General features: G+C 39.5%; 1 protein-coding gene across 4 annotated transcripts in view; it reads left to right on the top strand.

The window, feature by feature from the left end:
• BTRC (beta-transducin repeat containing E3 ubiquitin protein ligase) overlaps positions 955-23,953 on the top strand; it is a 182,628-nt gene continuing 159,629 nt past the window's right edge. For 3 of the 4 annotated variants that reach the window (XM_018041148.1, XM_018041147.1, XM_018041146.1), the window contains exon 1: positions 975-1,138. In XM_018041148.1, coding sequence (XP_017896637.1) covers positions 1,091-1,138 — 48 coding nt within the window. In that variant the 5' untranslated portion in view covers positions 975-1,090. Of the gene's footprint in view, positions 1,139-23,953 lie in introns of all 4 variants that reach the window. The other variant, XM_018041149.1, reaches the window with a different exon arrangement.

Below are 23,953 nucleotides of genomic sequence, written 5' to 3'. Positions count from 1 at the left end.
ACAATTATCTGCACATGGTTATATGTGCTGTTTGTTGAATGAACAAATGAATAAAATATACCGTGGAAGATTTCCCTATAAACGGAAAGCTATTTCCCTATTTTATAAACTCAGGTATTTTGTACAAGCCTGTCACTTTTAGCACAACCCTAGTGTTTTCGCATTTTACGGTAAGCTGATTTCCAAAATAAATTCGTACAGTCCCCTTTAAGGCCAAACTAAATACTACATGCTTTATTTGCTGGATGGCCATTATATCCCACCATTAAAGACCTTTTGGAAGTACCCATTTAACCCTGAATGCAGGGCTTACATCTCAGGGTTAGCAGTAGCCGGCCATGGTTTCTGAGTGCTAAACACCCGAGAATATTCTGAGTCGAGTGCTATTAGACCCTGACTTATAGTGGGTTAGAATAAGGTGGAAGTGTGGCGCGATGACTTAGAAAGACCTTGAAACTCTGCATTTCAGCATGAAGCTACTACTAGGTGCCCATAGGCCCAGCGTCCCAGTCGAAATCCGTCCTTCAGACGCCAGACATAGGAATTTGGGGGGCGTCCAGTTCTCTATAACAACAGTTAGGGAGGCCCTAGCGTCTCTGTCCTCTCACAGCTTTTTCCAGTATTTGGGCTACAGGTGAGGCGCCGGTCGCCATCTTGATATCAATTGCCAGGCAAGTCGCCACTGGCGTCGCTCGGTAACCACGGAGACACCGATGCCCCTCCCGTTTCTCAGCTCTAGAGGCCGCAAACTACGATTCCCATACGCTGATCTTCTCTACTTGACGGTCAGTTGTCTAGATTTGGCTTGGGAGACACCGCGACCCTACCGCAGTGAACCGCGGGAGTTGCAGTTCGTAGTGTGGTGTCACTTTTTTGCTTCAGGAAGCTCCAGAACCACAAATCCCGTGAGCCAGCGGGCAACACGCATGCGCAAAGGACACCTTGTCTTCCCTGGCCCCCCTGCAAGTGCCTGAGAGGTAAGAGGGCGGAGGAAAGGAAGAGGAGGCGGGATCCGGGCGCTGCGTTGGCTGCGGCCTGGCATCAAGGGGGCGGCCCCGGCGGAGTGCAGACCCAGTGGCCCCTGGCGATTATGGACCCGGCCGAGGCGGTGCTGCAAGAAAAAGCGCTCAAGTTTATGGTGAGGAGAAGGTGCAGGCCGGGGAACTGTGCAGGCGGTGCGTTGGCGGCGTCTCTGAGGCTCGGGCCTGGGCTGCCTGCCCGTTGGAGGAGGGCGCAGCGAGACCCTGGGCCGAGGCCGGCGGCGGGGGCGGCTGGAGGGACGGGACGGGAGCTTCTGGGAGGTAGGAGGGGTTGCGGAGAGGACCCGGGGGTGGGGGCAGCAGCTCCGCCATCTTGTGGATGAGAGGCCAAGTGACAGCGGGAGCTTAATCGGGGAGGGGGTCTCTGGGGCGCGCGGGGCCCTGGAGAGTAATGGGCTTAGGGACAGTTACTGAAGAGCTGAGGAGGCCAGGAGGAGAGACGCCGTGAGGCCGCTGGCAGGGCCTTGCCGGTGTGAGGGTTACGGGTGAGGCCCTGGAGAAGAGGTGCATTCAGTAGTAGGGAAGGGGAACGCTGGACAGTGGGAGGAAAGATACTGGGAGTGGGAGGAGGGTGGGAAAAACGGGCAAGGCTGGATGTGGATGGATCTAAGGTAGAGCAGAAAGAGGACTGGTGGGAGACTTACAGTCTTGTAGAGTGAGGTGGGAGAGATAGCCTTCAGGGTACAACCCCAGCTTGGCCAAACAAACTAATGTTGGCAAACTCTGGAAAGAACTAGGCCTTACTTAGGAAGGAAAGGACTGGGGACGGGGATCTCGCGCTGTGATGACAGTCTTTGGGAAAGGGAAGAGGTTGAATAGATGCCAGAGTTACAGGTATCAGGAAAGGGTATACATCCTCTAGTTTGAAAGAAGACAGAAGAGGTTCACTGGTTAGGGAAACCTAGGTACAGGAGATTAGGGGCAAAATTAATATCTAATAGTGTAAAATAAAACGATGCGATATCGTAGAGACAGTAAAATGTGGAGATCAGGTGCAGTATCACTTTCTGGGAATGGAAAGGCTATGCAGATTAGCATCCAAAGACCCATAAGAAGTGATAAGATCACTGGAGAAATTCAGGAGATAAAAGGGGGAATGCAGATGGTGGAGAATAATAGGAAATGTCAGGGTTAGTAGTTACTTAGGACTTTTGGGTTGAAGCACAGTATGAACTTGAATTTTGTGGGTGTGTTTCAATCCTTTGGAGTCTAGTTCTTTAACTTTGTATCATGCTTTTCTATTTTTGATATGTGTATGTTTAGCAAATGTGTATAGCTGTTTGATGCATTTAATCTGATGCTTCATTTGTATATCCCAGATGTAAAACCAGACTTTGTGGTTACAGCTTAAGAATGATGGGATGCATAGACTTCTTTCTGTCTTAACTGGTGTCCATAGGGACCATTGATATTATTTTACAGTCTGTTTGCTTTTTCAGAAGTAATTGTAACCTGTCACTCCAAATCTTTATTTCTTTTGTTAGATAGTTGTTGTTTTGTCTCCTTGGCCTTAGATACCAAAACAAATCTAAACAAACCATGGACACTAACCTAATTGAATTTAGGCTTTAAACTGCTGCATTTACAAGAATATAATTTAAGAGTCTGGTCAAATTTACTGTAACTTTATTTATTTTGTATTAGTGCGTTCTAAAATGCCTAACTAAAGTTCAAGTGTATCTTTAACAAAATACTATTAGACCTGAAGAAAGTTCTTGAGTTTCTGCCCACTGTTGAAATTCTAAAATATTAAGAGGCTTCAGAATTGTTTTGGACTTCAGAAGTGAGATGAAGTTGCTTTGTGTGTACAGCCAGCTTCTAGATTTAAGTAAGAAAAGTGACAGCTGCTTATTTTTGTTTTTCTGCTTAGAGGTTGACTCAATCCTAATCTTGACACATGTCAGATTTATGGAATAATGTGGTTTTAACAGATCATAAAGGGACCTTATGAGATCATCTTCTTTACTCCCTGATAGACCTCAGCCTAGGAACATTTTCAACCAATTGATCTCTGCTTTGTACCAGTGAGTTGTTTTGGTAATGGTCTCCTGATTGAGTTAAAGTTGGAGCTAGAGATGACCATGAGTAGTTTGAAGCTTTTGGGACACCACACATTATTAAATGTTGAGTCAGTTTCCATAAGGAGAAACCAATTTTTCTTCAATTTTAGTTACTTTCATTTTTGACCTTGCCTGCTGTTATGGCTGCTGTTTGCGAGAAGGCCAGCTGGAAAAGGGTCACCAAGAATGACACCTTAATAACTGCAACAGAATGGAGAGTTAAAGATTTGGCATTCTTTTTCAGCTCAGTGCTGTGCTTAGTTGCTCAGTTGTATCTGATTCTTTGAGACCCCTTGGATTATAGCCCGCCAGGCTCCTCTGTCCATGGGGATTCTCCAGGCAAGAATTCTGAAGTGGGTTGCCATTTCCTTCTCCAGGGGATCTTCTCAACCCAGGGATTGAACCCAGGTCTCCTGCATTGCAGGTGGATCCTTTACCGTCTGAGCCACCAGGGAAGCCCTTTTCACCTCAGTAACAGTCTTATTATGAATTTAAGTCGCAACCTGCCTTTGGTCCCATTTACCCTGTTATGTTTGTTTACTTAGTCATTTGAGATAGGAAGATACTTTATTTGTGCTTGCACCTGGTAATTAATGCACAGTACACATGGAAAAGACTATCCTTTTAATCATATTGAAATTTTTATATAGTATTTGGCTTTATTTTGTCTTTATCCTTTCCCTCAATTCTGAGGTGTGAATGACAATTTTTGTATAGGATGCCCTGATTTCTGCAGTTTAAGAAAATATAAAATTTTGTTTAAAATAGCATGAAATGGATATTCTCTTTTATGAATTTTGCTCATTACTGTATTGATATAGTAATTTGATTAATTTTTATAATAAAACCTTATCAGTGAGACCGATTCAGATTTGACCATAATTCATACATGGTCTAGACTTAAACTTTATCTTTGAATATCTGTACTATATATCTGTCTCTCCTTCTGTATTTTATCTATTTATATGACAAGTTGAGGGATGGATTTGAAATTTATTTTTAAATGGACAGGATAAACTGTTCTCAGGATCTTAGAACTAGGAAAATTTGACACATGGATGAAATAATTTCAGGATGTATAAAATAGTTTTTTTATTGATAGATAAGTGAAACAGTGTAAAGGTTAACTTGCTGTGTAACAAACATAAATCTTTTGTTGATTGGTGCATTTTCTGTTTTGCCTAGTGTTGGCTGGAATGTTCAAAATGGCCACAATCTCTCATGGCTGGCCCAAAATGGCCAGTTTCTCACGGCCAGCCACTGTCTGTGAGTTCAGCTAGCAATAAGGCCTTCTTGTCCTCCTTTCTCCACATGGCCTTCTTTTGGATTTCCTTAAAGCATGGTGTCTGGGTTCTAAGAAGGGGAGCATTCCAGGAGATAAGAAAGAAGCCAGCCAGTTTTCTTAAGTCCTAGGTTTGGAAGTTGAGAATGTTGCTATTGGTCAGAGACAGTAAAGGCTGGCCCAGAGTCAGAGGGAGGGAAAATAATCTCTCCCTGTAGACAAAAAGAGTAGCATGCATGAAGAGAGAGAGGGAAATTTCTGGGGGCCAGGACCTTTTGAGACTGGCTACCATAGATGCTGTTCTAGTTAGATGCTCAGGCTGAAAGTACAGATGGGATCAGCCACATTTGTGGCTGTTAACACTTGGAATGCTTTGGAGACATCTCATTTTTGAGATAAACTTCTTAAAAAACTATCATGATCTCCTGTATAACTTGTCTTAATAATGTTACTGTAGAGATAATACTGGATGAGTTGATATGATTCAGGAACTTTTATTTGCTTGAGAACCATATATATCTAAAAACAAGAAATTGCATTTTAAAATAAGTATTCAGATTTTTCACTGTGGTGGACTTTTCTTTAAATCAGTGAGATTGATTACCAGCTGGTTGGATAACATTTGAAGCTAGTTCTTAGTTTGTCAGAGTTTCTGTATATTAATATCTCTTGCATGCATGCTCAGCAACTCTTTGCGACCCCATGGACTTCAGCCCACCAGTCTTTTCTGTCCATGAAATTTTCCAGGAAAGAAGACTGGAATGGGTTGCCATTTCCTACTCCAGGGGATCTGCTTGGCCTAGGGATCAAGCTCGCATCTGCTGTGTCACTTGCATTGGCAAGTGGATTCTTACCTGTTTTCAATTTAAATTAGCCTTCAGTTTCTTTTCTGAATACTCTTATATAGGCATTGGAGTATGAAATTACAAATTAATGATAATTCTTTGTGTTCATTTTCTTGATTCATGTTTGTGATAGATGTAGTAAGTTACTAGAAGTGAATTATTAAATGTGGAGTAAAAATTCTACTTTGAATGATTGCCAGAAAATTTTTATTGCTAAATTAGAAAGTGAACTTTCAAAGGAGACTACTTATATTCTATATTATTTATGTATTGTTTAAATCCTTAAAGAAGGAAGCAGTTAATTTTTTTCCCTTTCTAGAGGGAGATGAGACATGATGTAAGATCTTGATCATGTATAGATAAAATTACTTGTAGTAAATGGCATTACAACTTACAAAAAGAATGAATAAAGAAAAAATAATCTTTGTGGTATTAAAATATTTGAGATACCATGTGCTTTCTAGCAATATTTTAATATAGCGTGGAAGTGCTTTCTAAATGTTTATGATAAGAATTCATTGTGGATGAAGTAGAAAATATTTGCCAATGTTTAACAGTCTTGGTCACTATAAAGAAAACTGCCTTCTTAATAAATCAAATTCATCATCCTAACATCAGCAGTGGAGGAGGGAGACCATCTCTATGGGAAGGGTCCACCTGATCTTACCACTTCAACTAGAATTCTAGATTCACCTTGTGCCGAGGGAATTATCGTTGTATAATTTCCTTTAGTTTTCCGAAGTCTGATTGAAACTAAGCTAGAACATTTTATAGAAGACTCAGAGATAGCAACAGTGGACTAGATACTGAGAGTAATGTTGAACTAAGAATGTGATTTGTTCTCTGGGGCACTACCACCGTCGTTCCTGGATTGCCTTTTTACGTGGCCAGGGTGGGGATGAGGAGCAGAGGAGCAAAAGTCACAGAACTGAGTTGGAATTTCTTCTTGATTTCTTTCTTCTTTCTGAGATTTGGCTCTCCTTTCAGGTACACTTGTTTTCCTATTCCCAGGCTTGTGACCTGATTCTGTCTGTGTCAATTATAGGATAAACACGGTAGAAATGGGAGGGTTTTGTTTATTTATTTTTCTTTGTTTTTGAAAAATATGATCAGCCATGAATAGCTAATATGTATTTATTTAGTGTTTACTAGTTTTACTAGTTTAGTGTTTACTACTATTCTAAATTCTTTACATATACTATTGTTTAATTTAATCCCCCCAATAATTCTGTAAGATAGATTCAGTACTATTGTTGCTCCCATATTTGGATAAGGAAACTGATTCCAGAGAGGTTAAGTAACTTGTGCAAAGTCACTCTGCTTAGCAAGAAGCCTGAGATCAAATCCTGGCAGTCTGACTTGAGACCTACACTGTATTTCATCCTTGAGGCTCAGAGAAACAGTGGAATATGATGGCATATTTCTTTGCTGGCCAAATGGACCAGAGTGGAGAATTACTGTCCAGATTTATATACACATTTTCTAATGATTTGAATTATTAGGAAATGAAGTTGCCTCAGTATCATTGTATCAATTGGCTATTGCTGAGTGATAAAACCCCACAATATGTCACGGCAGTATAATGATAGATATTTATTCTCAAGAACATGTGGGTTTGCTGAACATTGGATGACATAGGCTGAATTTTGTTGGGTTTCTCTGGATTTGGCTGCTCACTCAGGACTGTTTCACATATTTTTCTGAGACTGAGACTGAAGAGACAGTGACTTCCCAGGCTGAGCTGTCCTCATAGCTATAGTAGAGGCACAAGAGAGCAAGACCACTGGTTCAGATTCCTTTCAGTCATTGGTTGTATGGTACCTGCTGATATTCCGTTAACCAAAGTAAGTTACAAGGTCAAGTGAGGAGATGGGAAAGTATATGCTGCCCATAGAAGGAGTGGGAGAGAGAGCAACTTGCACAATAATCTACTCTAGTAATAATAATCTATAATAATCTAATATACTCAATTTGTAGAAGAATGGTAAAATGCTTACTCTTACAACTACTGTGTGGGTGCTATTCTGACTTTCTCATTTTGGTTGCTGAATGACACCTAACACAGCATATCTCTCTGTATTATGTTGTGTAGAAAAAGAGGTGTTAAAGAAATAATCAGAATCTTGACTTTAATCCACAGTGATAACCTGAAAAGTTCATCAATATCACAATACTATTTTTCTGTACTTGGGAAAGATAAGGTTGATGTGTCTCCAACAGCATTTGTAACAGAAGTTGAACTGTAACAGAATTTGAACCAAGGTCATACATAGTGCCTTAGCAACTCCCTTGGTGTTAGGTTTAGAGGTCTTAATAACCCCTTCTCTGCACCTAAACTTAGGGCTGCAAGGATATTTTCTGATGTCTGGGAGACTTTCAGGCCTTCTCTGAAAAATTATGGAAACAGAATTGTAGCGTGTGGATAATGTTTTTGCAGCATGGATGCATAAATCCTTGTACCTCTCAGGAAGTATGGCACTAAACTGTTAATGTGGTTACTTGTGAAATGGTGGATTAAAATGCATTACTTGGGTGGTTTTTCTTTTTCCTATGTTCCTTAATGTTTTCTACATTTTTGAAAGTGAGTATGTATTGTTTTTAATCAGATAAATTAAAATTTAATATATTTAATGTTTATGTTTAAACTTTTAAAAATGTATATATTTATAAAACAAGTACCCCAAACGAAGACCTGCACTTGGTCATGGAGTGCAGTGTAGCAGGTATACTGGCCAGTGGACTGGCAGTGATGGCTTGAATAGACATCTCACTCACCGCATTTTGTTAACTGAAAAGTCTTAACTATTAGACTTGCCTATTTAAAAAGGATCTTTCTCTCTCCCATTCCATCCTCCCAAGTTCATTTTAAATTGTAAACTGCCATGAATAATGTTAACACAGTTGATAAATTATATTACTTAAACTGCTGTATATATCTAAAGTTTTCACTGGAAGTTTAGCTCTGTGGTTCTCAATTGTGTTGGAGCACTGCATTTTCCTGTTCAGAAGTACTTGGCAAAATTAGTGGACAACTGGAAATGAGGCCATGGCAGTTGGCCTGCACCATGATTTGATAAAAATATAAACATAATCTGAGTGCAAAACATTGTGTTACCTGTGGAGGGAGGAGATTATGGGGGCAGGAGGAGATGAAGACACAAAGTTAAGTAAAACTTCTGTCTTCCCTAGAACTTCACAGTTGGTTGAGAAGACAGCCATTTATAAATCTCTCTTAAGGCAGACTTTGGTAAGTGCCAAAGTAGAGGTGCAAAGTGCTATAGAATTTAAGGGAGGGGAAATTAGCCTTAACTGGAAAGAGCTTTGGAAGGTTTGAAGAAGAAAGCTTCATATTGGGTCTTGTGAAATATATAGATTTTGCAGACTTGTTTCTGAAGTGGCTGTTCCAAGAACAGGGAGTAGTTTGGGTAAAGGCCAGAAGATCAGGAGATGGTCAGCACAATGAGTAGATACACATGATTTGAACATAAGGTGCATAGCAGACAAGAAGGCAGAGATAGACTGGGAGGCTAGGGAGTTTAGATTGAATCAGTTTGTATTCAAGAATAACATTCTAGTGTACTTGGTATATGTCTGTATAAGGTTTTACTGAAGTAAAATAAATATACTTTTTAAACAAATCATAGGTATACAGTCCATTGAATTTTTACACAGTGGTCACTTCTGCATAACAATTATCTAACGCCTATAGATTAGTTTTTGCCTTTACTGATATTTAACTTCATAGAAGTAGAATCTTTCCAGTGTATATACTAGTCTGGCATCTTTTGTCTCTCATAAGGAGATTAATTCAGGTTACTGTAAGTGTATGTTCATTCTTGTTGCTGTGTAGTACTCTGATGTGTTAATTCAGTTCAGTTATTTAGCCATTCTCTTGTTGATGGACGTTTGGGTTATTTCGTTTTTGGCTACTCTGAGTAATCTTGTACATGTCTTTTCTTGAAAATATGTACATACTTCTGTTGGGTATATACCTAGAAGTGGAATTGCTGGGTCATAGGGTATTTTTATCTGTAATAGATTCTGTGAGTTTTTTTCATTTAATACTTTCTGCAGCACCATATCGGAGAAGGCAATGGCAACCCACTCCAGTACTCTTGCCTGGAAAATCCCATGGATGGAGGAGCCTGGTGGGCTACAGTCCATGGGGTTGCTAGGAGTCAGACACGACTGAGCGACTTCACTTTCACCTTTCACTTTTATGCATTGGAGAAGGAAATGGCAACCCACTCCAGTGTTCTTGCCTGGAGAATCCCAGGGACAAGGGAGCCTGGTGGGCTGCCGTCTATGGGGTCGCACAGAGTCAGACACGACTGAAGCGACTTCGCAGCAGCAGCAGCAGCACCACCACCACCACCACCATATGACAGTTCCAACATTCACTTGCTATTGTCTCTCTTCACTTCAGCCATACTAGTGGGTGAATGATATTGTCAGACTTTTAATTTGCATTTCCTTAATAGCTACTGTAATCAAGTACCTAAAAAATTATTTAAGAAGGTTCTTAATTTTTTACATTTATTGGCTATTTAGATATCCTCTTTTGGGTCTATTCAGGGCTTGGTCTTTTTTTTTTGTTTTTTAATTGCCTTTTTCTTATTGATCTGTTCCCTATATTCTGGAGAATACAGTACAGATCTTTCATCAAATATATGGTTCTTTTGTGGGAAAACAGTGTATTTTGTCTTCAAATTTTTTGATTTAAGGAATCAGTAAAAAAGAAGTCACAAGATTTTGTGACTACAAAATACCTACACAGGATTCACAGAATTACCAATTTTTTTCACTGTCCCACCAGTGCTTGAAAAAGTTGCACCCCACTGTTAGCACCGTCATTTTATAAATGAAAAAAGGAGCTTTTTAATGTCATAGAAATAGAAAACACATAATCTCAGAGTAAAGGAAACTCTTTGAGGTAGGGAGAATAATGCCCCATCCCCTAAGCCCCCATTCACAACAGTTGAATCCCAAGAACCTGTGAATACGTTAAATTACAGGGCAAAGGGGATTTAACAGATGAAATTTGGTTGCTAATCAGCTGACTTAATTTTTTTGCAATACCACGTGGCATGTGGGATCTTAGTTCAGTTCGTTGACCAGGGATCCAACCTGTGCCCCCACCTGCAGTGGAAGAGTCTTAACCACTGGACTGCCAGGGAAGTCCCTCAGCTGACTTTAAAACAGGGAGATTATCCTGGATAATCCAGATTGGAACCAGTGTAATCACAAGGGACCCTAAATATGTAAGAGGGAGGCTGAAGAAGAGGTCAGAGTGATGATATGTGAGAACACAATCCATTGCTGCTGATTTTGAAGAGGGGGGAAGAGAACCATGAGCCAAGGAATGTGAGCAGCCTCTTGAAGCAGGAAAGGATAAACTAAGCCTCCAAACAAGAACATAGGCCTGCTGAGGCCTTGATTTTGGGCTCAGAGACCCATTTCAGACCAAAACTATAGGACCGTCAAAAATTACTGTTGCTTTAAGCCACTCAGAGTGTGGTAATGTTTTACTGCAGCCATGGTGAACTAGTGGGGCTTCCCCGATGGCTCAGCAGTCAGAGAATCTGCCTGCAGTGCAGGAGATACTGGTTCAATCCTGGGTGGGGAAGATCCCCAGGAGGAGGAAATGGCAACACACTCCATTATTCTTGCTCAAAAAGTCCCATGGACAGAGCTGTGAACTACAGTCCATGGGGTCACAAAGAGTCAGACACAACTGAGCGACTAAGTGTATGCATGTGTGAACAGACACACACACGCACATACGGCAAACTAATACATCTTTGATAGTTACCCTAATTGGAGTGTGTGTATACATACTCCATATATGTATACATACATATAATATCACTATCTTTATTTTTAGTGTTTGCTAACTACCAGTGCAGTTCATTCTCTTTCTCCTAATTTTTTATTTTGAATCAACTCAGAATTACAGAAGAGTTTAAAGTACAACACAAATGACATTTTTTCCTGAACCATTTGAGAGTAAGTTGTCACATTATCACCAAATGCTTAATGTATATTTTCTGCAAACAAGGACATTCTTTATAGCACAGCCATCAAAATTCGGAAATTAATGTATTTCTGAATTAATTGCAGATCTAACCCCTTAGACTCCATTCAAACTTTGCCAGTTATTCTAATAATGTTCTTTGTAACAAAAGGATCTAATCCAGAATCACATATTGAATTTAGTTGTCATGTCTTAGTCTCCTTCAGTCTTGGAACAGTTCCTGTCTTCTTTACCTGCCATGACTGTGGCACTTTTGAAGATTATAGGCTATTTTGTAGAATGATCCCTCGATTTGGGTTTATCTGATGCTGTTTCCTTATGATTAAATTTGGGTCCTATATTTCTGTCAGAAATACCACAGAAGTGTTGGCTTTGTTTTACTGATTGCCTCCTTTCAGGTGACACATAACGTTTGTTTGTCTTGTGACTTTTTTTACTTGATTAAAGTGGCTTCTGCCAGTTTCTTCTTTAAAGATGTTTTTCTCTTTATAGTAAGTATATTTTGGGAAAAGTACTTTGAAACCATGTAACTATCTTATTCTTCATCAGATTTTCAACCTATTTCCAACAGAATGGGTTTATGAATTCTTGTTTTATTTGATGGGTTATAATACTGGCATTATTTCTTTTGACAAATTGTTCCCTGTTTGGCCAGTGAGAGTGCTTTCAAACTATTTTCTTTGTCTTTTTGATGTAATTCTATCATTCTTTGAGCATTTCATTGTTTTCTGATATAAGATATTTTAGGCTTACCTTGTACTTTTTTTTGCCCCAGCCGTGAAATCAGCGTTTTCTCTCTCTCTCTCTTTTTTCCCCCTGGTTTCTTTTAGTAGAGAATGATATACAGAAGTCAGTATCTGGGTGTTAGGTATATACACTGCTGTGGGAATGTCACTGCTTCCAAGTCCTCTCACTGGACAGAGATAGGGAATATATGTATGTGTAAAGATGCATACACATACATGTGCACACACATTTATATTGCTTTTTAAATTTTATCTATATATTTATTTAAAACCACGAGTTCACATGGATATCTCCAAATTTAGTCTAACACAACAGGGTTCATTCAATAATTTCCTTTCTATAATTGTAACTCCCTTTTATGCTAGTAAGTTGGCTCTCATTATCCTCAACATATTTTCTTAATCTCCTCTGTATGTGACCAATCTCTTCTGTTGCTGCTGTTACTGACACCCATCATGTGAATGCCATCCTTACCTTATCAGGCTCCAAAATCCTATATTAGGCTGCTGTCCCTAGCTCCCTGTTTGAACACCTTTCTCATTTCAGGCTCTGGTACTGTGCACTGAGTTGCTCTCCTCACTCCATTTGGACTCTAGCACCCTGTGCAGGGCTACCAAGGCTGCCATATTCCTGTGTGGACATTTTCTTCATCTTGCTGGGCTTCTGACATCCTTCTGTAGGTCACTGCAGAGTCCACCATCCCATCTTATGAACCTAACTAAACTGAATAGATTTTTCATTTTGCAAAACTGACACTCTGTACCCATTAAACAGCTCTCCATTCCCTTTCCTCCAGTTTGTGGCAATCACCATTCTTCTTTGTTTCTGTGAATTTCACTATTCTAGATACCTCATTTATGTGGAACCATGCAGTATTTGCCTTTTTGTGACTGGTTTGTTTTTCTTAGCATAATATCATACATGTTAAGGCATGTGTCAGAATTTCCTTCCTTTTTAAGGCTGAATAATATTCCATTGTATGTATACATCACATTTTGTTTGTCCATTTATCTTTTGTCAAATACTTGGGATACTTTCACCCTTTGGCTATCTGTGAATAATGCTGCCATGAACGTGGGTCTACAAATACCTTTTCAAGACCCTGAAATGCTTTATTTTACCTTTTACATTTAGATCTACAGTCTGTCTGGAATTTTTGTGGTTGGTATGAGGTAGAAGACAGAATTCTGTTTTGTTTTGTTTTTCCTCTGTTGCATTGCAGAGTTACTTTTGTCATATATTACCTGTCTCTATATATGTGTGGGCTGTTTCCAGGACTTTTCTGCTCCAATGGTCTATTTATCCTTGTGCCAGTATCACACTTCCTTAATTACTCTATTTTTATACCAGTTCTTGATACTGGATATGGAATGTCCCTCAGCTTTTGCATGTCCATCTATATTGGAATCAACATAATATCCAAAACGTCCTCCTGTGACTTTCATTGGAATTTCACTGAATCTGTTTGTAAGTTTGGGGAGAATTGAGATCTTAACATTATTGAGTTTTATAATCCATGAAAATGGTATATCTTTCTATTTTGGGGATCTGTAATTTCTCTTTGGGGGTCTTTTATACCCTTTGGTAGACATATTCCTAGGTGTTTGGTGTTTTTAGATGCTATTTTTTAAATTTAATTTTCTGTTTTTGCAGAGTGTAAAATTTTTTAAAATCTGAAGTCCATGGCCTCCATTCAATATAAACACATGGGAGTACTTTTTTCTGAAAGGTCTATACTTTACATCTGAATCTGATTCCTACTGGGGGCAATACAGCAAAGAAAATTAGAAGACCACTTTAGTTATTTGACTTAGAGTGGATTAGACTAGGAACACAGAGCAAACAGTCAAGGAAGCTACCTGAAGGCTATGTAATAGTCTAGGCAAGAAGCTGTGTGGGCTTAAGCTGGGGCAGTCAATATGGAAAGAAGGAAAGATATTCAAGGAATATTCTGGAGATAGAATGAATAAGGTTGCCTGGAGTAGGATAGGAGAAAAGAAAAAAAAGAGAAGAATAAAATAAGACTTGTTTCAAGCAGTGTTAGTTGCTCAGTTTTGTGCTACTCTTTGCGACCCCGTGGACTATGTAGCCATTCCTTTGTGCAGGGGATCTTCCCGATCCAGGGATTGAACCCGGGTCTCCTGCACTTTAGGCGGATTCTTTACCGTCTGAGCCACCAGGAAAGTCTTCATTTCAGGTATATTTAGGGCAATTAGTTAAAGGGAAGGTTGGGCTTCCCAGGTAGCTCAGACAGTAAACAGTCTGTCTGCAGTGCAGGAAACCTGGGTTCGATCCCTGGGTTGAGAAGATCCCCTGGAGAAGGAAATAGCAACCTACTCCAATATTCTTTGCCTGGAGAATCCCATGGACAGAGGAGCCTGGCGGACACAACTAAGCAACTACCACTTTCACTTGCCGTAGCAGTAGGTATGGCAAAACAGGTATTTGGTGGGTAAAAATATTGGAGTAGCCCTTTATTTTTTAATAATGAGACTAAATTTAAGATATTCACATAGATAAAAATGGGCAAAATAATACAATTTCTGGGATTTAGAAGGTAGAACGTTGAATGATGGGGTTTACTAGATGCTGTTCTATACTCTTCTGAGTATATGAAATTTTCCATAAGAAGAAGTAAGAAAAGAAAGATGTATCTAAATAGAACTGAAGTTCTCTGGACCACCTCTCAAATTCCTATATGACAGAAAGATCAGGATTCATCTAAATGTTGTGTAAGTTCATAATCATTGTCTGTTGTACTGAGAATAACATTTTAAATCAAAGTCAGCCAGATAAGGAGGCACAAAGCTACAGAAGCTTTACTTGTTGAGGTAGGCCAAGTACTTGGATATAGCTAGGAGCTGAGGAAAGGAAATTTAGCCAGGTACATGGAACATGGTACCTGTGGGCCATTGAAGCAGATCTGGGGACCTAGGGAAGTTTATAAGGGCAGGATATAATTTCAGAGGGAAAGAATAGTGACAAGGAATCTGGGTATAGATAGTCTGCTATCTGGGTATAGACAGCATCAGTGAGTACTGAAAAGAGACAGCAAGTCCCCCGTTTCAAGCTTGGGCTCAAAAATAGAACTGGAATACCCAGCAAGGAACTGAAGAAGTTGGCCTACTCATTAGTGCCCACTGCAGTAGCACTATACTTTATTAAGCATAAGAATTAGCTGGAGAGCATGTTTATATGTAGTGCAGATTCTCAGCTCCTCTTCCATCCACTTTTGTAGGCCTCAAGAATGTGCATGTTTAACAGGCATCTCAGTGTTTCTGATAGAGTTATTTCTCTGATCACATTTTGACAAAACGTCTAGACCACTGTGTCCTGTCCAGTGTATCAACACAGAGGCAGTAGGGGAAATATTGTGACTACAACCAGCATAAAAGGTGAAGCCTTGTACATGGGGAACATAGCAGGAAGCAGCTGAGCTAACTGGATTCAAGTGTGGAGGCAGGTGGTAATTATTCTGTAGTTTAGTTCAGTTCAGTCACTCAGTGGTATCTGACTCTTTGCGACCTCATGGACTGCAGCATGCCAGGCCTCCTTGTCCATCACCAGCTCCCGGAGCTTGCTCAAACTCATGTCCATTAAGTCGGTGATGCCATCCAACCATTTCATCCTCTGTTGTCCCCTTCTCCTCCTGCCTTCAATCTTTCCCAGCATCAGGGTCTTTTCAAATGAGTCAGTTCTTTGCATCAGATGGCCAAAGTGTTGGAGTTTCAGCCTCGGTATCAGTCCTTCCAATGAATATTCAGGAAGGATTTCCTTTAGGATTGACTGGTTGGAACTCCTTACCATCCAAGGGATTCTCAAGAATCTTCTCCAACACCACAGTTCAAAAGCATCAATTCTTTGGCACTCAGCTTTCTTTATAGTCTAACTCTCACATCCATACATCACTACTGGAAAAACCAGAGCTTTGACTAGACGGACCTTTGTTGGCAAAGTAATGTCTCTGCTTTTTAATATTCTGTCTAGGTTGGTCACACCTTTTCTTCCAAGGAGCAAGTGTCTTTTAACTTCATGGCTGCAGTCACCATCTGCAGTGATTTTGGAGCCCCCCAAATAAAGTCTGTTACTGTTTGCATCTTTTCCACATCTATTTGCCATGAAGTGATGGGACCAGACCCCATGATCTTCGTTTTCTGAATGTTGAGTTTTAAGACAACTTTTTCACTCTCCTCTTTCACTTTCGTCAAGAGGCTCTTTAGTTCCTCTTCGCTTTCTGCCATAATGGTGCTGTCATCTGCATATCTGAGGTTATTGATATTCCTCCCAGCAATCTTGATTCCAGCTTGTGCTTTATCCAGTCCAGCATTTCTCATGATGTACTCTGCATATAGGTTAAATAAGTAGGATGACAGTATACAGCCTTGACGTACTCCTCTCCCAATTTGGAACCAGTCTATTGTTCCATGTCCAGTTCTAACTGTTGCTTCCTGACCTGCATACACATTTCTCAAGAGGCAGGACGGGTGGTCCGATATTCCCATCTCTTTCAGAATTTTCCACAGTTTGTGGTGATCCACACAGTCAAAAGCTTTGGCATAGTCAATAAAGCAGAAATAAATGTTTTTCTGGAACTCTCTTGCTTTTTTGATGATCCAGTGGATGTTGGCAACCTGATCTCTGGTTCTTCTGCCGTTTCTAAATCCAGCTTGAACGTCTGGAAGTTCATGGTTCACGTACTATTGAAGCCTAGCTTGGAGAATCTTGAGCATTACTTCACTAGTGTGTGAGATGAGTGCAATTGTGTGGTAGTTTGAGCATTCTTTGGCATTGCCTTTCTTTGGGATTGGAATGAAAACTGACCTTTTCCAATTATGTCAGTTGAATCTCAATAAAACTGGAAAAAAAGAGTGAAGACGGAATGAGACAAACTTCATGGTGGAGGCTTGAAATCTTTTTGAATTCTAATTGATTAGTAATAAGTTGGCTTCTAAAAATAATTTACTTCTGGGTACTGTTTGCAGCTGGAGTAGTTGGTGAACCATAACGAAAGAAAAATTAGCAAGGTAATACCGTTTATAAGAGTTATATCTAGTAGAAGAACAATGGCAACATCCTCAAACGTGGCTGTTCTAGCCATGTTAAAATCACATCACAATAAACTGGTTGTAGATCATTCTAACATTACTTTTATTGTTAATATTCTATGACCCTATCACATGTGAAGATAAATGACAACAGACTACTTCAACAACTGTTTTATACAGTTCTTGAGATAACATCTTGAGGTAATGTCAAGGAATGAAGGAAGAAATTTGAGGAATCACTGAAGTGTTCCTTAAAGCACTAGACATAACTGAATGGTAGGGAAATTTATGATGAAAGATTAGTCTCTTGTACAGTTACATAGATTGGAGTTATTCTTTTGAGCAGAGTCCTCAGGTTGAGGACAGAGCCACAGGCTTGCTGGGTAGTGAGAAATTTTGTCTGAAAATGCCCTTTTATCTTCATCCCTTGGATTATAAGCACCATCAGCCACAGCATCTTTAAAATAGAGGAAGATGTATAATTGGATACAAGCAAAGGAGTAAATGTGAAGGGACTTTCTAGGGCTTAAGGATATGGTGGTGGTGATACTTTCCCACAAAACTCTAACACATAATAATTCACAGATTCCCAAGGTTTGTTGACTATACATTCTATCCCATTCCATTTTACTGTTTTAACATGTATATATATTCATGTCTGCTGTGTATGGCCAAAGAACATTTTTGGTCTTAGTTCTTTCTTTAAAAAAATTAACACTTAGTAAAATTAACTTTTTTTTTTAGTGTACAGGTCTCAAAATTTGAACACATGTAGATTTGTATATATTCATATAACCACTACTGTCAGGATATACAACAGCTCCATCATTTCCCCCAAAACTCCCTTGTACTATCTCCCCATCTCCCTAATTCCTGGAAACTGTAATCTGTTCTACCTCATTTTAGTTTTGTTTTTTTGAGAATGCCATTTAATTGGAATCATACAATATATAATCTTCTGGTACTGACTTCTTTTACTCAGCATAATACCTTTTTGATGATTCATCTAGACTGTTGTATGTATCGATAGTTCATTTCTTTTTATTGCTTAGTAGTAGTCATCAGTGGCACCCCACTCCAGTACTCTTGCCTGGAAAATCCCATGGATGGAGGAGCCTGGTAGGCTGCAGTCCATGGGATCGCAAAGAGTCGGACATGACTGAGCGACTTCACTTTCATGCATTGGAGAAGGAAATGGCAACCCGCTCCAGTGTTCTTGCCTGGAGAATCCCAGGGACGGGGGAGCCTGGTGGGCTGCTGTCTGTGGGGTCGCACAGAGTCAGACACGATTGAAGCGATTTAGTAGCAGCAGTTCATTGAATGGATTGTACCACATTTTGTTTATCCATCTGTTGAAGGACATTTGGGTTGTTTCCAGGTCTTGGTTATTATAAATAGAGCTGCTGTTAATTTTTTGAACATAAATTTTAATTTGTCTGGGGTAAATTTGGAGGGGAATTGCTGGGTCATATGGTTAGTGTTTGTTTAGCTTTGTAAGAAACTGCCAAGCTGTTTTCCAGAGTGGCTGTAGCGTTTTGCAATACCACGAGCAGTATATGAGAATTCTAGCTCTGCGTCCTTGCCAGCATTTGGAATTGTTAATATTTTTTGTTTTAACCATTCCAACAGGTATATAGTAGTATCTTACTGTGGTTTTAATTTACATTTCCCTAGTGCATGCCTCAGTTCTTTTATTTATTTATTTATTTATTTGGCTATGGCAGGTCTTAGTTGTGGCATGCAGGATCTTAGTTCCCAACCAGGAACCAACTTGTGCCCCTTGCAGTGGAAGTGTGAAGTCTAGCTACTGGAACACCAGAGACGTCCCTACCCTATACTTTTAAAAAATAAAGCAAAGTAAGTGATAAACAGTCATGATGATCATGATCATTATCAATCATTATCAGTAAAGAGATTTACTGATCTCTTGTTCTTGGTATAATTTTGAAAAACTTGCTTATTCAGGGAAATAATTTAGATAATGGAAAGGAGGTCATTTCCTTAGTAATGTATTTGTTTGGCCCCCTTCTACTTTTTTTTTCCTTTCTTCATAAATCATCCCAAGCAGAAGTTTGTATTATAAGAAGCAAACCAGATGATTGCTAGTTAAATGTTTAGTATTTTAATAATTTATGTATTATTTTTGGTTATACTGGGTCTTCATTGCTGCTCCTAGGCTTTTCTCTAGTTGCAGCTAATCTTCCTTGCGCTGCTCAGGCTTCTCATTGTTTTGGCCTCTCTTGTTGTGGAGCACAGGCTCTAGATATCCGGGCTTCAGTAGTTGCAACATGTGGGCTTAGTAGTTGCAGCTTGTAGGCTCTAGAGCCCATGCTGAGTTGCTCCATGGCATGCAGACTCTTCCCGGACCAGGGCTTGAATCCATGTCCCCTGCATTGGCAGGCAGATTCTTATCCACTGTACTACCAGGGAAGTCCCTAAATGTTCAGTGTTTTCATTAGTTATTAGCTTAAGGTCAAATTTATTTAATGAGTAAATGTGGAAGAGTTACTTTCTTTACACTTTGAACACATGCTTACTGATCATTGACTTGCCACTCCCATTTTATGAAGCTGGAATGTAATTTCTTCATTTTTTAATGACCATATATGTTTATAATTATTGAATCTTTGTTTTGATATTAGGTGAGTCAGTACTTTGATACCAAATCCTCAGTTAGGAAATAACCTCCTGATTAGAACTTGTTTTCCTAGGAAAATATAGTCCACTTGCAAGCAGTTTCTAGTAAGATATGCTGCAAAAATAGTCAAGTAGTGACTCAGGTTTAGTGTTGAGTGTAACTGAGAAAAGATGACTTAAGTAGAGGGACATTGACACATCTGTTTTTCAAATTGCAGTTAATTATAGTGATAGTTTATAAGATCTACTTCATTGTCTCCTGGAATCTTGCTTAACTTTACGAATTTTACATGATTTAGGTTAGAAATGGACAGTATAAAAGTTAGTCAAATGAATTAATCGAAAAGAATCTTGCCTTATCAAATCATGCTTCTACAGGTTTTTCATACCCTCCAATCATGTTAGGTGTGACATTTTGAAAATAAAGAATGATTGTTTCATTTTTTATCAGAGTTTGAGAATAGAAACTCCTTTTATGCAGGTATGTATCATCTTTGATTATACGGTAGTCTTCTGGATATCTCCCTCTACTTGACGCATACCAGCTGCATCAATAAATTGTGTGATCCTTGATGTGTTTGTATGTGGTCATATTAAGAAGTGTTTCTTAAGTATTCTTAAATGTGTTTTACCAATATTTTATGGAAAAATGCTCATAATCTTTTGAAAGCATTCATGCTAAAAAGAATTAGAAATGGATATTTATCTCATTTGGAACTCATTCTCTTTCAATGTATCTTTAAAGTGTAGGTATGAATAAGAATTCATACAATAGGATCAACTGAGACTTTGATTTAAGTATATTACAAATTGTATATGGAAGCCTGCATAAGATGCTACATATTGTTTTTTTCTAAAGAAGCTTCTTTAAATGGTTCTGTTAAGTGTAGGAATGTTCTGATGATTATCTTTTTAATTAAAATGAGAAATCTTTGTTTAAAGTGGCATTCTTTTTTTACGGCCTGTTACAGTCTCTGTAACAATCATTTCTTAAGTCTGAACGTTTTATTTCCAGGAATCCATTTATATAAAACTATGTTTAGACTTAATTAAGGAACGATTCTTACAAAGCTTGTAAATAGCCAGGAAAAAAGGGACCGAAGATAAAACTGACATTCACATTTAACAAAATGATTGTTACAAGGTATGTAATAAGCTATAAAAATACGATAAATCTCTTTTTATAAGAGTTCATATTTTTTGATCCTTGTTTTCAAGGGTATTTAAGGAAAGCTCTGCAAAGTGACATCTGTTTTGCTGAATGGACTAGTGAGAACTTCTTTTGTTTCTAACTGATAATGCAGGACTTCTACCTGTCTTCTTTGTGTGCTTTCTTTGAAATACATTCTAATCAGTTAAGATGGGGATGTAAATTTTATATTGTGCAATAGTGAAAACAAGACCTAGTTCTCATCTCACTTATACTACTTTCTAGAAATCAGAAAAAACTTGGGCAAGTTACTTAACCTCTGAGTCTCATTTTCCTCATCTGGAAATCAGTGATAATAATTCTCTTCCTGCTTCAAAAAGCTGTAGTGAGGACTAGGTAAAATTACACACAGTGAAAATAATTTGGAAGTTATACATAAGACTGTGAACATTCAAGCTACCTTTCTTAATCTAACAGTTCTGGTAGTAGTATTAATAGTAATAGTAAAACAACAACAATGGCAGAAAACAGAGCTCGGTATGTATAATGTAGAATTCTAGGCACTCAACATTAACATAGTTAACTCATTTGATCCTCTCACCTTATTAAGTATGTATTTTTATTATCTCTGATTTATACAAGTGATACACAGAGATATTAAATTTCTTCCTTAAGAGCATACAAACAAAGCCTTGTGTGCACCAGGACCCAGCAGAAAGCAGTGACACCACAAGAGACTGACCCAGACTTGCCTGTGAGTGTCCAGGAGTCTCTGGTGGAAGTGTGGGTTGGCGGTGGCCTGCTGCAGGTCAGAGGCACTGAGACCTTTTGAAGGAGGTCGCTTTATTTATCTTCATTATCTCCACCATAGTTTGGCCTCAGGTCAAATGACAGGGAGGGAACACAGCCCCACCCGTGAAACAGAAAATTGGATTAAAGATTTACTGAGCATGGCCCTGCCCATCAGAACAAGACCCAGTTTCTTTCTCAGTCTTGCCCATCAGGAAGCTTCCATAAGCCTCTTATGCTTCTTCATCAGAGGGCAGTCAGAATGAAAACCACAATCACAGAAAACTAATCAAACTGATCACATGGACTACAGCCTTGTCTAACTCAATGAAACTATGAGCCATGCTGTGTAGGGCCACCCAAGATGGGTCATGGTGGAGAGTTCTGACAAAACGTGGTCTACTGGAGAAGGGAATGGCAAACCACTTAAATATTGTCAACTACAAATTGACACTTACCAAGAGCATTGCCAATGACTGAACAACAAAGGCATTTGCCATCTGCCTCTATGGAGATGTACCCGTCCCTTATAGCTCAGTTGTTAAAAGAATCTGCCTGCAATGCAGAAAACCTGGGTTCAATCTCTGGGTTGGGAAGATCCCCTGGAGAAGGAAGTGGCAACCCACTCCAGTATTTTGGCCTGGAGAATTCCATGGACTGTGTAGTCCACGGGGTCGCAAAGAGTCAGACACGACTGAGTGACTTTCACTTTCACTTTCACTTTCTATGGAGATTGAACCCCATGCTGCTGTAGCAGTTGACCTTCAACAATCCCTGAGGGAGTTCAGGGTGGAGTGCGGCACTCTGGTGGGACAGCTCTTTAGATAGTTGGATGTTTTTAGAAACAGATTTTATGATCTCAATCCTTCCATCTCCTCATATCTAGAGGAGCACTAAATCCCTTCAGGGTGACGTCAGATCCTCATAACTAACAAAAAACCTTTGGTAAAATGAGTGCTTCATGGTATTGAACTCCCTCTTCACTGAAACCTTATATATTGACTTCCCCCACTGCCGCTTTGGAGCAGTCTCCCGGAGCTATCTGAGATGCTGTCTCCTGGGCTGCAGTCCTTATTTTGCCCCAAGGAAAACTCACAACTCTCAAGTTGTACATCTTTTTTTAGTTGACAGTATTCTTGCCTTGAGAACCCCATGAACAGTATGAAAAGGCAAAAAGATAGGACACTGAAAGATGAACTCCCTAGGCCAGTAGGTGCCCAATATATGCTGGAGATCAGTGGAGAAATAACTCCAGAGAGAATGAAGAGACAGCCAAAGCAAAAACAACGCCCAGCTGTGGATGTAACTGGTGATGGAAGTAAAGTCCGATGCTTTAAAAAAGCAATACTGCATAGGAACCTGGAATGTTAGATCCATGAATCAAGGCTCTTGATGAAAGTAAAAGAGGAAAGTGAAAAAGTTGGCTTAAAACTCAACATTCAGAAAACTAAGATTGCAGCATCTGGTCCCATCACTTCGTGGCAAATAGATAGGGAAAAGACTGTGACAACTGTGAGACAGTTGTGCAAAGACTGTGCAAACACTGACAGACTTTATGTTTTTGGGGGTTCCAAAATCACTGCAGAGGGTGACTGGAGCCATGAAGTTAAAAGATGTTTGCTCCTTGGAAGAAAAGGTGTGACCAACCTAGACAACATATTAAAAAGCAGAGACATTACTTTGCCAACAAAGGTCCATCTAGTCAAAGCTCTGGCTTTTCCAGTAGTGATGTATGGAGGTGAGAGTTGGACCGTAAAGAAAGGTGAGCGCTGAAGAACTGATGCTTTTGAACTGTGGTGTTGGAGAAAACTGTTGAAAGTCCCTTGGACTGCAGGGAGATCCAACCAATCCATCCTAAAGGAAATCAGTCCTGAATATCCATTGGAAGGACTGATGCTGAAGCTGAAACTCCAGGACTTTGGCCACCTGATATGAAGAGCTGACTCATTTGAAAAGACCCTGATGCTGGGAAAGATTGAAGGCAAGAGGAGAAGGGGACAACAGAGGATGAAATGGTTGGATGGCATCACTGACTCAATGGACATGAGTTTGAGTAAACTCAGGGAGTTGGCAATGACAGGGAAGCCTGGCATGCTGCAGTCCATGGGGTCTCAAAGAGTCAGACACGACTGAGCAGCTGAACTGAACTGAAACAGGAGATGGCAATAGTGAACACTGATATTCTAGGAATCAGTGAACTAAAATGGACTGGAATGGGTGAATTTAACTCAGATGACCATTATATCTACTATTGTGGGCAAGAATCCCTTAGAAGAAATGAAGTAGCCATCCTAGTCAACAAAAGAGTCTGAAATGCAGTCTTT

This window comes from Capra hircus, chromosome 26 (genome assembly GCF_001704415.2).
Source record: "Capra hircus breed San Clemente chromosome 26, ASM170441v1, whole genome shotgun sequence".
NCBI classification, from domain to species: domain Eukaryota; kingdom Metazoa; phylum Chordata; class Mammalia; order Artiodactyla; family Bovidae; genus Capra; species Capra hircus.
The sequence above is the reverse complement of the archived record's forward strand: the minus strand, read 5'-3'. Positions and strand labels throughout refer to the sequence as shown.